Source organism: Polypterus senegalus, chromosome 7 (genome assembly GCF_016835505.1).
Source record: "Polypterus senegalus isolate Bchr_013 chromosome 7, ASM1683550v1, whole genome shotgun sequence".
Lineage (NCBI taxonomy): Eukaryota > Metazoa > Chordata > Cladistia > Polypteriformes > Polypteridae > Polypterus > Polypterus senegalus.
Genome location: NC_053160.1, coordinates 46870251 through 46884388, shown reverse-complemented (window position 1 = coordinate 46884388; position 14138 = coordinate 46870251). Strand labels below are relative to the sequence as shown.

Sequence of the window (14138 nt, the reverse complement as noted above, 5' to 3'; positions counted from 1 at the left end):
GCAATGGATGGATTTTCACTTACATTTTATTATTTGTAATTAAAAACTAAAATTATTATCTTGTTGTTAATTCACTAAGGGATGTTACTTTTCCTTTATGCTCAAGTAAGTAAAAATGTACTGCATTGGTTGGTAATGTATTTAAATTTTTTCCTTACCTTAACTTCACTGCTACCCTCAATGCTACATTTTTTTTTTTGAAAACACTTAAAATTAATAAGGGCCTACACCTTGACCAGTCTACATACTCTACCGCATAATTTCTACTTCTTTTTTCCTTTTCTTTTCTAGGCAACTTTTTGTGCGTTAGGCAGGACAAATTCAGAGAACTGTCAGTTAACTTAATTTTACTGCTAGACTGTCCCCCCATTTGCCACATTGGTGTTTTGCTTAACCACATAAAGCAAAAAAACATTTTTCATAATCTAAGATGCTGAATGTACTGTATTAAGTGTATAGGAACCCTATTATTGACATTGATTTTTTTTTTCTTATTTTTAATTTAAGTTTATTTCCTACCAGTTTTGTGTAAATCCAGTCAAGGTGCCTGAGCATATTTCTTTCAAACTTGCGAGCTCCTTAAATTTTAGAATTTTAGTTTCATTTCATTTTCTGTATGGTGTTTTGTATTTTAAGCTACTCAAAAAACATCCCTAGCTTCCAAACACTGTGTCTTTCCCAAACACTCCAAGAGATGGACCATCCAGATCACTATATTAATGCCCTCAGACATGTCCACTGAATTGCCCATTTATTACGTACCCCCTTAATATCTCACCATCAATTCTATATTCCAATTTCCGGCATGTCACACATCACACAATAGTGATTTGTGGAAAACATTGAAGCAGACCATCATTTGCAGCAACAGTTAGTATTTGTTTTAGCATTGGAATGGACAAAAGAAGCCATCTCATAGACTTTAGTCAGTTCAGGTACCTCCCATGGGCTTTTCATGTATAGCCATTTCAGGAATAGAAAAAAAAAAACTACCGATCATAAGCAATCATGTGAACAAAGGCAGCTTGTGTGTCAAAGGAAAATGACAGGAATTGTATGAGCAAACAGGAGTTCCACAACCAAGCATATCACATCAATAATGGTGAGCAGCATGTCATCTCAGAATGCACCATTTATTAGACTTTGTCTTAAATGGACTACAACAGCCTAAGACCATATCAGATAGTAATTCTGTCACCACAAAAACAGAAAAGTGTGTCTCCTCTGGGCATAGTATCATCAAAAACTTACCCTGAGGAATGGGATAAAACTTTCTTGGTTAGACAAATCTAGGTTCTAGAAATGCTTTCCTGTGACACATTAGGACCCCGAAACCCTTTGATGAATGTCTGAATATCATTGTTGACCAAACTGCACCAGTTTCTGGATACATGTTATCCATAGTTGATCAGATATGTACAGCATGATAGTGCATCATGTTATAAGGCATGAATCATCGCTTAATGAAGCAAGACAGTGAGTCTTCATTGCTTTGGTTCCTGCACAGTCCTCGGATCTCAACCATTTCAAAGGATTTTTGGCATGAGGCAGAAAGAGTTTTTGTAGCAAGACTTTGACCAATTAGCAGAATAACTGCAATCCAGTCTTTACTTGCATGTCACAGTGCAGAATCTTGAACAACGTGCTTCAGCAATGCCCAGAACAATGTGTGCTGGTTCTGAAGACCAGAGAGGTGCAACACACCAGGTGTGCCCAATAAATTGGCACCTCAGTGTAATACTCTTTTCCAGTCATCTGCAGACAGCAGAAGGGCAAACAAGAGCATAGTGTGATGCACTAGATTGTTTATGTAAATGACAACTCAGAGACTGAAATACTAAACTACTATGCATAAGTAGCACCATGTGGAAGGAGCTAGCTTTAAGGATCATCTGAAAAAAACTCTAATAATACCACTAAAATGACACACACACAAGAAAAAAACATGCATAGTATTTTTAAGTTTCAATATTTCTTTTTAGTTCTTTTTTTATTACCTTACAAAATGTAGATAGAAACTGTCCCTGAATCTAGTAGTCAGAAGACCAATGGCCCTGCACAAGTAGTACTACCTTCACCACTCTCTGCAGGGCTTTATGATCTTGAACTTGATTAGTTGCCGTATCATTATGTGATATGGCCATTGAGGATGGACCCTGTGTACTTGTAGAAGTTTCTTTGAACAGATAGGGAAATGTGAGGTAGGAGAGGTGAACCTTTTAATAAGAGATTAAGTGTTCTGTGTCCTGTTGAGTTTTTTTGTAATAGTCACTCTAAGAAACTTAAAGCTGTTCACTGTTTCAACGACGACATCTCCTATACAGATAGAAGTGTGGTTTACCTTCTGCTTCCTAAAATCTATTATCCGCCCCTTGGTTTTACTAACATTAAGGGTGACGTTTTTCTTCTGGGACCGTTGAGTCAGCACATAACTGTCTTCTCTGTATGCTGTTTTATCTTTGTTTGGGATCAGGCCATTGATGGTAGTGTCATCAGCAATTTAATTATGGAGTTGTGGCTGTGTCTGACAACACATTTACTAATGTAAATATTAACTTGTGCAATATTAATGTATTCATTTTTTCCATGAAAATGTTTTGCAGTACTGAAAAAGTCTTAAAATAAGGTCTGTCTAATATGTCATGATAGTTCTGCAAAAAGCTGATTGATGCACATTTCCAGTTATATTAGGCTGTCGCTTTGCCACACAGGGGTTTTCATTTTTTTATAGGTATGTCCTGTTTGCTGACTGATAAATGTTAATAACAACACTGGACACTCAGATTCCTGGTTGTAAATTTGGGGTCTGTTTCTTTAAACAGGTTTGCACGGATGTGGAGAGGCTTATAGGATTTGTAATTTGTGGTTTGTAGGCATTGTACACATAAAACCAGAAGAGAAGGATGTGGTGGGACTTTCTGAATCTTTCATTATTCGACCAACTTCATATTCAGCAGGACCTAAAACCTTTTATTAACTGGGCGTTCGCAGCAGAGAAGGATTGTGCATGGCCACTGGATATAGGGACAGGGTGGGTTCTTTTTTCCCAATCAAGTCTACAGATGCTCTTTGTGAAGAGACGTGCTTCAGAATACCATTCACTTTCTGTACTCTGGTAGTAGGACTGTGGTCTCTATTCATGTTTCGAGTAGCAGTTTACTAATGGGGAGTATTCCGGCACATCTTTCCATCCCTTACCCTTTGTTTCCACTTCAGGATCCACTTTCACCATATACCGTAAAGACTTTTCCAGGACTGTTTACATTGTCAGGGAGTTTATTTGTGGTGCTGATTTTGTACTTTTGTCATCATCTTTCTTTGCCATGTTTGTAATTATTTATTGTAGTAAGTAATGTACAACTAATGTGCAATTGCTGTTAACGGCAGAGCAAATGCTGCAGTGCCTCTAGCGTATCTGAAACTGATTTTCCAACTTTGCACATGAACTTGATGTTAGCACGTTGTTTGAACTGCGACATTGAGCCGAATGACTATGCACACATCTAACTCAAATGGTAATTAAAACCAATCCAAACTTGTTGTAACTGGTCTACAGACGTGCTGCGCTCCGCTCTAAACTCTTTGACGAACAGTTGTGTGTGTGTTTGTATGTATATATATATATATATATATATATACACTATATAATGTCAGGTAAAAAAATCGAACAGCGAATCGACATCAAATTTCTTGCGAATTTTCTCTTTTTCCGTAAAGCAGTTTTTGGCTAACAAAAACATTCCTATCCTCGATCATCCTCTCTATTCACCCGATTTAGCTCCCTGTGATTTTTACTTCTTCCCGAAAATCAAACGTGACCTGAAGGAAACACATTTTTGTGGATGAAGTGAAGACAGAAACGACAAGCCTGTTAAACAGCCTCAAGCAAGAAGACTTCCAGCACTGTTTCAATCAATGGAATATACGTATGGAGCAGTGTAGAGATTGGGAGGGGGAGTATATAGAAGGTGACAATGTTTAGAATGCTGTAATTCATCAATAAACATATATGTTTTTTTACCAATCCGGTTATTTTTGTGTCTCACCTTGTATGTATATATATATATATATATATATACATACATACTAGGGGGCTCTGCCCCCTGCTCGCTTCACTCACCCACCCCTGGTTTTGGTTTACTGGATGTACAATTTAAAAAGATTATTGTTATTTTAATGGGAATTGTTACATGTGCATTATTTTCACTTTTACTTTAAAACGTTTATAAAAACAATACTTTTCCTTTATTTCCGGCCCCGGGCATGGTTAAATCTTTCTCGCAGGACGTATAACGTGTTGTGAAGGGGGGACGGCTGAACGCATGCTAAGGAGATCCTGTTGGATCATCTGCTTTCTTTCTGCTGGTGCTGGCAATCTGCGTGTTCTTTTTGTTGTGCTGCACGGCGATCATTTAAAAGCCTGTACAGCAGCAGTCCTTTAGACACTTCACGTCTCTACTGCTTGTGTTGTGAAATGGGAGGGCTAGGTGAATGCACGCTAAGGAGAAGCGGTCGGATCATCTGCTGGCTTCCTGCTGCTGCTGCTGGCAAGCTGCATGTTCTGCTTGTCGCTTGTCGTCGTTTTAAGGTCTGGGAGCACATGCCGTCTGTCTGCCAAAAGCATTCCAACAACTGCTTTGTTCGATGTCCGTGAACTTGTTTTAAATGTTGTCTCACTGTCTTGTCTCACGTCATGTGTGTCTCTCGCAGGACATCAAATTGTCTTCTGAGAAGATCATGTCTCGCCTCCCTAGTCTACCTCCCAGGATTTAAAAAAAAAAAAAAATATATATATATATATATATATATATATATATATATATATATATATATATATATATATATATATATATATACTAATAAAAGGCAAAGCCCCCACTGACTGACTGACTGACTCACTCACTCACTGACTGACTCATCACTAATTCTCCAACTTCCCGTGTAGGTAGAAGGCTGACCCCATTTTCATAAAATTTGGTAGGCGGCTTCCCTGCGCTAACCGAAACCAATGTACGTACTTATTTCGGTGGTATGACGCCACTGTCAGCCACCATATTGAACTTTCCAACGTCACTAATTCTCCAACTTCCCGTGTAGGTAGAAGGCTGAAATTTGGTAGGCTCATTCCTTACAGCTTACTTGCAAAAGTTAAGCAGGTTTCATTTTGAAATTCTACGCGTAATGGTCATAACGGTCGACAACATTCGCCATGTTGAACTTTCTTATTTATGGCCCCATCTTCGCGAAATTTGGTAGGCGGCTTCCCTGCGCTAACCAAAACCGATGTACATACTTATTTCAGTGGTATGACGCCACTGTCGGCCGCCATATTGAACTTTCCAACAGTCTTTGTTACTTATGGGCCCATCTTCAAGAAATTTGGTATGCGGGTTCCCAACACTAACTGAATCGTACTTATGTACATATATACGTCCATAGCCTGCAGCTCGGTCACCGTGTGAGATGGCGTTGGGTCTCCCATTCCAACAACTCCCACGTTGTTGGCTGCCTGCCTATATAAGGCCGTCTGTCGCTCCGGTCTCTACATTCCCTTCCTTGCTTCGCCACATGATTCACGTCTCCCTACTGATAACTACAGCCTTTTTATTTAATCCACGGCTTCTCCACTGTTTTATTGTTTATTTATTATGATTATAGTTATTGTGTATGTATTTTAGACTTACTTTGTATTGTTCAGGTACCCATTTCCTTTATCGTTCCAACCATACCCCCATTAACATGTCTATCGAGGTGATCTCCATCGATCAAAGAACTGTCACTTACCGAGTGGTTTCCATGCCCAGAGATGGCACCTGCCTTTTCCATTCTCTGTGTTACATATTGCACGGCCATATCAGCCTCACTCGTCATATCCGGAGGAACATTATGTCTTATGTATTCAATGACTGGGACAGGTTCAAGGTGTGGACTGATGACAGTACAGGAGATAATTATACTACACAGGAGCTCTATAAGAGTGAAATGCTTAAGCCCTTCACCTATGGTTCTGCATGTGAGTTGATGGCTGCCACTGAATTGTTCGGTTGTCAAATATTTTGCACCTTTTGATAACCGCCAATGTCTCTTAAACATCTTAGATTCACAGGTGACGATTTCAGTAGTGGACACTTTAATGTTTATGAATGTTTAAACTCTCAAAAGCTGGATATGAAGTTATCGATGAAACCGGTTGTATGCTTACAACACTTGACAGATGCCGAATGTCACTTCAACACAAGTCCTGCAAATACTGTCGTAATTGAAACAAACCATGAAACTCAAACCGATTATGATAGCAGCAATCCAAGCTGTTAGATTTGAAACAAGATTACTTTTCACATGGCCAACTGTACGTTGCATGCTCAAGAGTAAGCTCAGTGCACAGCTTGGTCATATTACAACTGGACGGCCGAAATTACAATGTGGTATACAAAGAGATCCTTAACAAATACTTATTGGTATATTTTCCCTCAGTTTAAAAAGGTTTAATTTTCTTCTTAATAAAAATTTTAAGGCAGTACTTCGCCGCTGCGAAGCGCGGGTATTTTGCTAGTGTGTGTATATATTGTGAACGCTGGCCCGGACACACACAGACGGACATCTTTAGGTCACCCAACACACTGTTTATTTACAAATTATTTACAAGATTTACGTGCACTCACAAGACCCCAGTGCCTCTTGCACCGATTCCCCAAAGTCCAGGGCTCACAGTCTCTGTGCCATTCTTTCCTGGCCGCCTCCAGTCTTCTCTCCAGCTCTGTCCATTTCCACCCGACATCCACTGCTCACTGAAGGGAGGCGGCCCTTTATATATGATTCCCGGACGAGCACCAGGTGTTCCCGACATTCTTCCCTTGGCCACACCCCAGCGTGGCGGAAGTGCCGGCTGTCCTCCCGGCAGCTCTCCGGGTGTCACCCATAGTCTTCCCCCCAGCACTTCCTGGTGTGGCAGAAGTGCTGGGCTCTCGGGATATCCAGGCACCGGGGCGCCGCCTGCCGGTGTCCACGGGTCCCTACAGGGCTGGGCTTCCAAGCCCTTAACCCGAGGCCCCCAACATAACCAGGGCGATCGCCCCCTTGTGGTCTGGAGGAGGCACAAGCCCTCCTCTGGTCCTCCTGGGCCTCCCAGCCGGGCTCCAGCCCCGGCCGGGTCCCACACGGGATATTCAAGCACCGGGGCGCCGCCTGGCGGTGGCCAAGGGTCCCTACAGGGCTGGGCTTCCAAGCCCTTAACCCGAGGCCCCCAACATTACCAGGGCGGACGCCCCCTCTCGGTCTGGAGGAGCCACAAGCCCTCCTCCGGTCCTCCTGGGCGTCCCGGCTGGGCTCCAGCCCCAGCCGGGGACCACAAATATATATATTAATATATAAATATATAAATATATTCAGTCTATTTGGATGTATTTCTGGTGTGTTGGTAATATTCGGGTGTCAAGGTGTAAATACTGTAGGGCTAAGGTGTTGGCCTGATTCTATCCATCTCTCATTTTAAAAATTTAGGGGCTTTATCTCTATACAAATCTGGTGGCAATCTCGACACTCTCCTAGAAGTTGGGGTTCAGTACAAGGCTAATTACCTAATTATATAAAAATGTTAACACAATGCAATTCAGGATCACAGGGGGCCAAACCTTACCGTGGTAGAAATGGGCGTAAGGCAGGAACCTATACAGAAACCCACATTGGCCAATTTAGAATCACCAGGTAAAATAACCTGCATATCTTTCAGGTGAACTCTCAGGTGTTCTCAGCAACTGTATCACTTTTTGTGAAAAAAATGTTTAACTCAACTAAAGTCATAAGGATCTATTGTATTAACAAACCATGGGTCGAAAAAATCTGTAATGTCTTTATTACAGTATACTGTATAAAAAAGTGCATTCAGAGAAGGCAGTATCAGTGAGGCAAATGCTGCATAGAAGGATTTAAAAACATGATATTTAAAAAGCTAAACTTGAAAAAAGGATAAAATTGAACAGAATTTGTTCATACAAAATTTGAGCTCTGTGTGATCAGGCATTAGAATCTTATCTGGCCATCAAAGAAATAATCATGTAAGGGTTTGGATTTTAACTTCAACTCTGATTTAGCTAATGAGTTTAATGAGTAGCACTTGAGATTTCAGCAATTTGATTTTACTGTGCAATCATTAAAGCAGATGGTTTTGGACAAGGGAGAGATATTATTTGTTCAAAAAGTATGTACATAACATTTTTAGAAAATAAAAAAAAAACAAATAAAAGTCATGGACCATACATTCTTTGTGGAAGGCTCTTAAAATCTCCATGTTTTACTTTATTTTTAGATTATCTTTAGAACAGCAAAAGGTTATAAAGCTGTGGAAACAGGCCACAGTAATTCTAATAGGTATAAACAAAAGCCCTAAAAATTGAAATGGTTTAAGACCTGTGGCTCTTGCAACACTGATTATGAAAATAATTTGAAAAACTTAATAAAAAGAAGCTAAAAGAAAATTTATTAGATCCATTTCAATTTGCCTACCAGTCTTACAGAGGAACAGAGGACGCCATTGTCACTTTTTCTCATCTATTATATAAACACTTAGAGCATATCACATCTGAAGAGAGGCTCCTATTTATGGACATGTCATCTGCTTTTAACAACATCCAGGCCTACCTTCTTGCAGAGGGACTTGTATAAAAAATTTTAAATTACACCAGTTTGGTAGTTTGGCTGATTGACTTGGTAAAAGACAGGACTCAAAATGGTTATCTGTATGACATACTGTCTGCATCCACAGGGTCCCCATAAGGCTGTGTTTTTTCACCTGTTTTGTACTTTCTCTCCACTAGTGAATGTTGCAGTAAATTTGAAAGAAGGTTCATCTTAAAATTTGCTGATTATTCAATGTTTGTATGCCTACTTTAAAAGAATGAAACCAGTCATGGTCCAGTAGCAGATGATTTTGTTACCTTGTGTAATGAGTCATTTCTACACCTAAATGTCACAGAAACTAAGAAACTAATAATCAGTTTTAGAAGAAACACCATTCACCCACAGGAAATAATCACTGAAGACGAGTCAGTGGTGATTTGTAAGTTTAAGTTTTAAGTATCTAGGGCAGGGGTAGGCAACTATTTTTTAAATGCAGGGCCACATGAGAAAACCAGCTTGTTGAGAAAGGCTGAACAAATTCTTTCAACTGTTACATTACAGTAAACATGTTATATTTCTTTTTTTCACCATAATAAAATTAATGTAGACCACATATTCACAGATTTGTTTGATTTATTGAAGCATGAAACATACGCACATTATAGCATGCTTTCTAATACAATCTACAATTCCTGATTGTGTAAAACAAAAAAACAAAATAAGAAATGCATTAATCACTGATAAAATATTTTACTGTCTCTCTACCTTTTACGACTTAGTGGGAAGAATTAAGTCTTTGAGTTTCAACTAGTGCACTAAAGTCAAGTGTAATTCCTGATGTTGCTGTTCACAATACAGCAGAGAGATTATCATCACTGAGAGAAGATCCGTACCTGGATTTGTGGAATTTCATTAATGAGAATGTCTGTTCACATATGTACAGTATACAGTATTGATCCAAAGAGGACAAGCATTGTGTGAGCTAGTTTTCTCAAGTGTGGGAAATTTTCCTTTTACAGAATGTCAGAATGTCAGTAATGGCACTGACTTGAAGTGTTTTGCCAGCAATGCATCAGACTGCAAGTCTAGAAGTTAAACTTTTACCTCACATGGGGGCACTGTTCACGTCACATGTAAAAGGAGAGGAGATGGTGAACATATTTCTGTTTCCACAGCTATGAAGTCTTCAAATCTCCCGGAAAACCAAAGGTTGCTTTACCCCTAACCTCCATGTAAAATACTTAGGAGTCCAGGATCTGTTTTATTAATGTTTTATTTTTCACTGCTCATTTTTGTTGTGTCTTTGCAGATTAACAACAGGTGTCATCTTTTTTTATTCATTATAACTTCCCCTTTCTCTGATAACAACAACAACATTTATTTATATAGCACATTTTCATACAAATAATGTAGCTCAAATTGCTTTACATGGTGAAGAAAGAGAAAAAAGACAAAGTAAGAATTAAAGACAAAACTCATTAACATAGAATTAAAGTAACGTCCGATGGCCAAGGAGGACAGAAAAAACAAAAAAAACTCCAGACGGCTGTAGAAAAAATAAAATGTGCAGGGGTTCCAGACCATGAGACCGCCCAGCCCCCTCTAGGCATTCTACCTAACATAAATGACCAGCCCTCATTGTTTTTAGGGTTCTTATGGAAGGACTTGATGATGACGGTCATGTGGACTTCTGGCCTTTAATCCATCATTGTAGGAACATCACGGTGCTTTGATTAGGAACAGAAGAGAAGAGACAGTAGGGGTTAGTACGGATTTTGGAGCCACCATGAATACTTATGATAATTAATTGAATATACAAAGCATCAGGATTAAACTAAAATGAAGTTATGAGAAAGCCATGTTAAAGTAATGTGTTTTTAGCAGTTTTTTAAAGTGCTCCACTATATTAGCCTGGCGAATTCCTATTGGCAGGCTATTCCAGATTTTAGGTGCATAGCAGCAGAAGGCCGCCTCACCACTTCTTTTACGTTTAGCTCTTGGAATTCTTAGCAGGCACTCATTTGAAGATCTAAGGTTATGATTTGGAATATAAGATGTCAGATATTCCGATTTACAGGTATAAGATGGAGCGAGATTACTTAAGGCTTTGTAAACCATAAGCAGAATTTTAAAGTCAATCCTGAATGACACAGGTAACCACTGTAGTGACATTAAAACTGGAGTAATGTGTTCTGATTTTCTTTTCCTAGTTAGGATTCTAGCAGCTGCATTCTGCACTAGTTGCAAAAGATTTATGTCTTTTTTGGGCAGTCCTGAGAGGAGTGCGTTACAGTAGTCTAGTCGACTGAAAACAAAAACGTGAACTAATTTCTGAGCATCTTTCAATGATATAAGAGGTCTAACTTTTGCTATATTATGCAATCTCCCACAGTTTCCCTCTTTTATATCTTGTCCTTTCTGATAAACTCGGAATTAGATTTATTGGCCAAGCATGCACGCATGCAAGGAGTTTGACTCCGGTTTTGGTGACTCTCCAATTATAAGTTTCATGATTGACATACACACAACAGTTAATCACATACCTCAGATTAAAAAATAGACACAAGGCAGAGAATGTGAATATATAAATATGCATGCAAAGTGAACAGTATTGCAAGACCCCGGGAGGCCTGGGGGGATGAAATTAACCATTTGTGAACTTGATGGCCTGTAGGAAAAAACGGTTCTTATATCTGTTTGTTTTGGTGTATATTAATCTATAATGCCTGGCTGATGGAAGAAGTTCAAATGGTTGTGGCCTGAATGTGAGGGTTCAGTAATGATTTTTCTAGCCAGACTCATGACTCTGGAATAATAAAGGTCCTGTAAGGTGGGCAGACTGGCACCAATGCTATTTTTGGCAGACATGACTATTCAATGTAGCCTGTTCTTGTCATGTTTAATCACTGATCCAAACCACACTGTTATGGATGAGATGAGTACAGACTCAATGAATGGTGTGTAAAACTGTATCAGCAGCTCTTATGGAAGGTTATACTTCCTCAGCTGTTGCAGGAAGTACATTTGCTGTTGTGTCCTTTTTATGATGGATCCCACATTCGTCTCCTATATCAAGTACTGGGAGATTATAGATCCCAGAAATGTGAAGGTTTCCACAACTTTCACAGCAATGTTAAGTATGGAGAGGGGGGGATAATATTTTTGGAACTCTCATAAAATCTACTATCATCTCCACAGTTTTGAGAGTGTTTAGCTCCAGATTGTTATGACTTCCTGCATTGTCTGTCAGACAGGACTCACCCACTACATTCTCAATTTCAGTTGTTGCCATCAGGTTCCAAGGATAAAAAACTACTGGTTCAAATACTGTTCATTCCAACTGCCATTAATTTTCTAAATAAGTTTAAATTTAATAAATATTTACAGGCTTAAATCATAGGTTGAATAGTTAGCATTTGCATCAGTCGTCAGTCAACTCTAAATGCTAGTTTATTGTTTATATCTGATATGTTTGACCTAATAATTTTTTTGTTATAAAAGTTATGCACATTGCTATTTATTATTTATTTATACTAAGTTTTGTTTGATGGCTGTGTTCTTAGTTAATGTGTTTTTAACGTAACATCATAGTCTTTCTGTAAAACTTGCTAATAAACCAAATTTCCCTCTTCGGACAATAAAAAAATTGAAGTGAATTACATCTTCGAGAATATGGGAAAAAAGGAAATAAAACATTGCCACAGAGAGAACATGAAGTTTCAACATAGTCAATGACCAGATGCTGGATTTAAACCCAGAATGACAAATCTGTAAGGCAGTGAAGTTAACAATCCAGCTAATTAATATAACATACAAAGAAATGCATTTATTATATCAGAAAAAATCTTATTAAATGAGATACAGTTACTGTCACTTTTAAAGTAATCTTTTAATTAATTATGTAACCAGCTCCTTCTACTGATTTTTCTGCTTGTTGTTAGTTGGTAGGAATATATCTAATATTAGACCAAACAATTTAAACACATCACGAAGGAAGACTATATACTGTCATTATTTATTTTAATGATTAATTTATAATAAATTGCATGCACTTTAGTCCTCAAGTGTTCTAATATAATGTTCTGCACTCTATTTCCATTTGCTTACAATTTTCAGCTTGAATATGGTAAAGTTTTGCTTAATAGCTATATTATTGATTACAGGAAAAATTTAAAAATGATGACAAGAAGTAAAAAAAAAAAGAAATTTGCAAGCCTACAATATGACCTTTTTCAGCTTTAAAGTTATGTAACAGTATGTTTTGTATGGATTTATTTCTCCTAGGCTTTCAGTACACTAAATATGGCTGTAGAAGGAAAAGTGACAATAAGATGGTTCATCGTAGTTACTGTGAGGCAAGCAAAAAGCCAAAACCTATTCGCAGGATGTGTAATCTCCAGGACTGCACTCAGCCCCTGTAAGTATTTGCTAGAAAAGCAATTAATTTTTTTTTCTTTTCCTTACTTGCAATCAATTGAAGACTGCTTACTTTTTGTTCTAAAGATGAATTCATCAAATTTTAAAGATTTAATAAAAGGACAAGCTCTTATTTTCTTTTAATTTAGCTTGGTTCATATCTTCACAAACCGAGGTTTAAGTTGTATTTCTCTTTTTTTCGATCATGAGTATTCCAGCTCAATAGATCACTTGACATTTTCGAGTATGTACTGCCAAATCTATACTTTTACTCCAAAGAAGCCTTTCACAATTGTAAAAATAAAAATGTTTTTCTTCTCTTTATAAGAGTTGGTGGCACAACTGTTTTGCTAAAACAGTGGAGCAAGTAAAATTGGCATGAAGTCGTTATTTAGTTTTTTTTATTCTAAAATAGTGACACAAAGTAACTTTTACATTTAATTTTTACAAGCTTTTATCTTTTTTATCCTCCCTTTAGCAGAGGTTTGTTAATATGATTATTTATTTATTTCTCACTGTCAACTAGTGTGTTAAATATAACATAACATACTCAAGCCTGCCTAATCCTATTCAAGATTCAGTGCATGGCAGGAACAAGCCCTGGGCAGGGCGCCAGTCCATTGCAGGGCTCACTCATGAACACAGAACTGGGCGAACTTAAGACCACTAATTACTTACCATACACATCTTTGACAACCAGAATATCTGGAGAAAAAACACATGTAGATGAAGAGAAAATGTGTACTTTTTATTTCTTATATTACCCAAATCACATAAGGAATGCCTCAAGGGACTTTAACAGGACCTGATTTTTCACAGCCCCCCCAGCCTTGACTCTCTAAGAAGACAAGAAAAAACTCACAAAAAGCAATGACTGGGTCCAGAATTTAAAGCCAAGACTCTGGATCTGTTTTTTGAGGTGCTTGCATTGCCTTGAATCTTAGTGACATTTAAACACAAAGTATCATTAATTATCATCAGCTCAAGGAAAGTGTCTGTAGGTTCATATTTTAATTCCAGAATGAATAAAGCATTTTAATTTGAGTGTAATATATAAAGTTAATGCTTTAGTTTGACATCATAAATAATATAATTCACTTTATTTT

General features: G+C 38.0%; 1 protein-coding gene across 2 annotated transcripts in view; it reads left to right on the top strand.

Annotated features, from left to right (window-relative positions):
* The window catches only part of adamts3 (ADAM metallopeptidase with thrombospondin type 1 motif, 3), a 304447-nt gene that overhangs the window by 272265 nt on the left and 18044 nt on the right, over nt 1–14138 (top strand). For both annotated transcript variants that reach the window (XM_039758577.1, XM_039758576.1), the window contains one exon: nt 12901–13033. In XM_039758577.1, coding sequence (XP_039614511.1) covers nt 12901–13033 — 133 coding nt within the window. The remainder of the gene's footprint in view (nt 1–12900; nt 13034–14138) is intronic.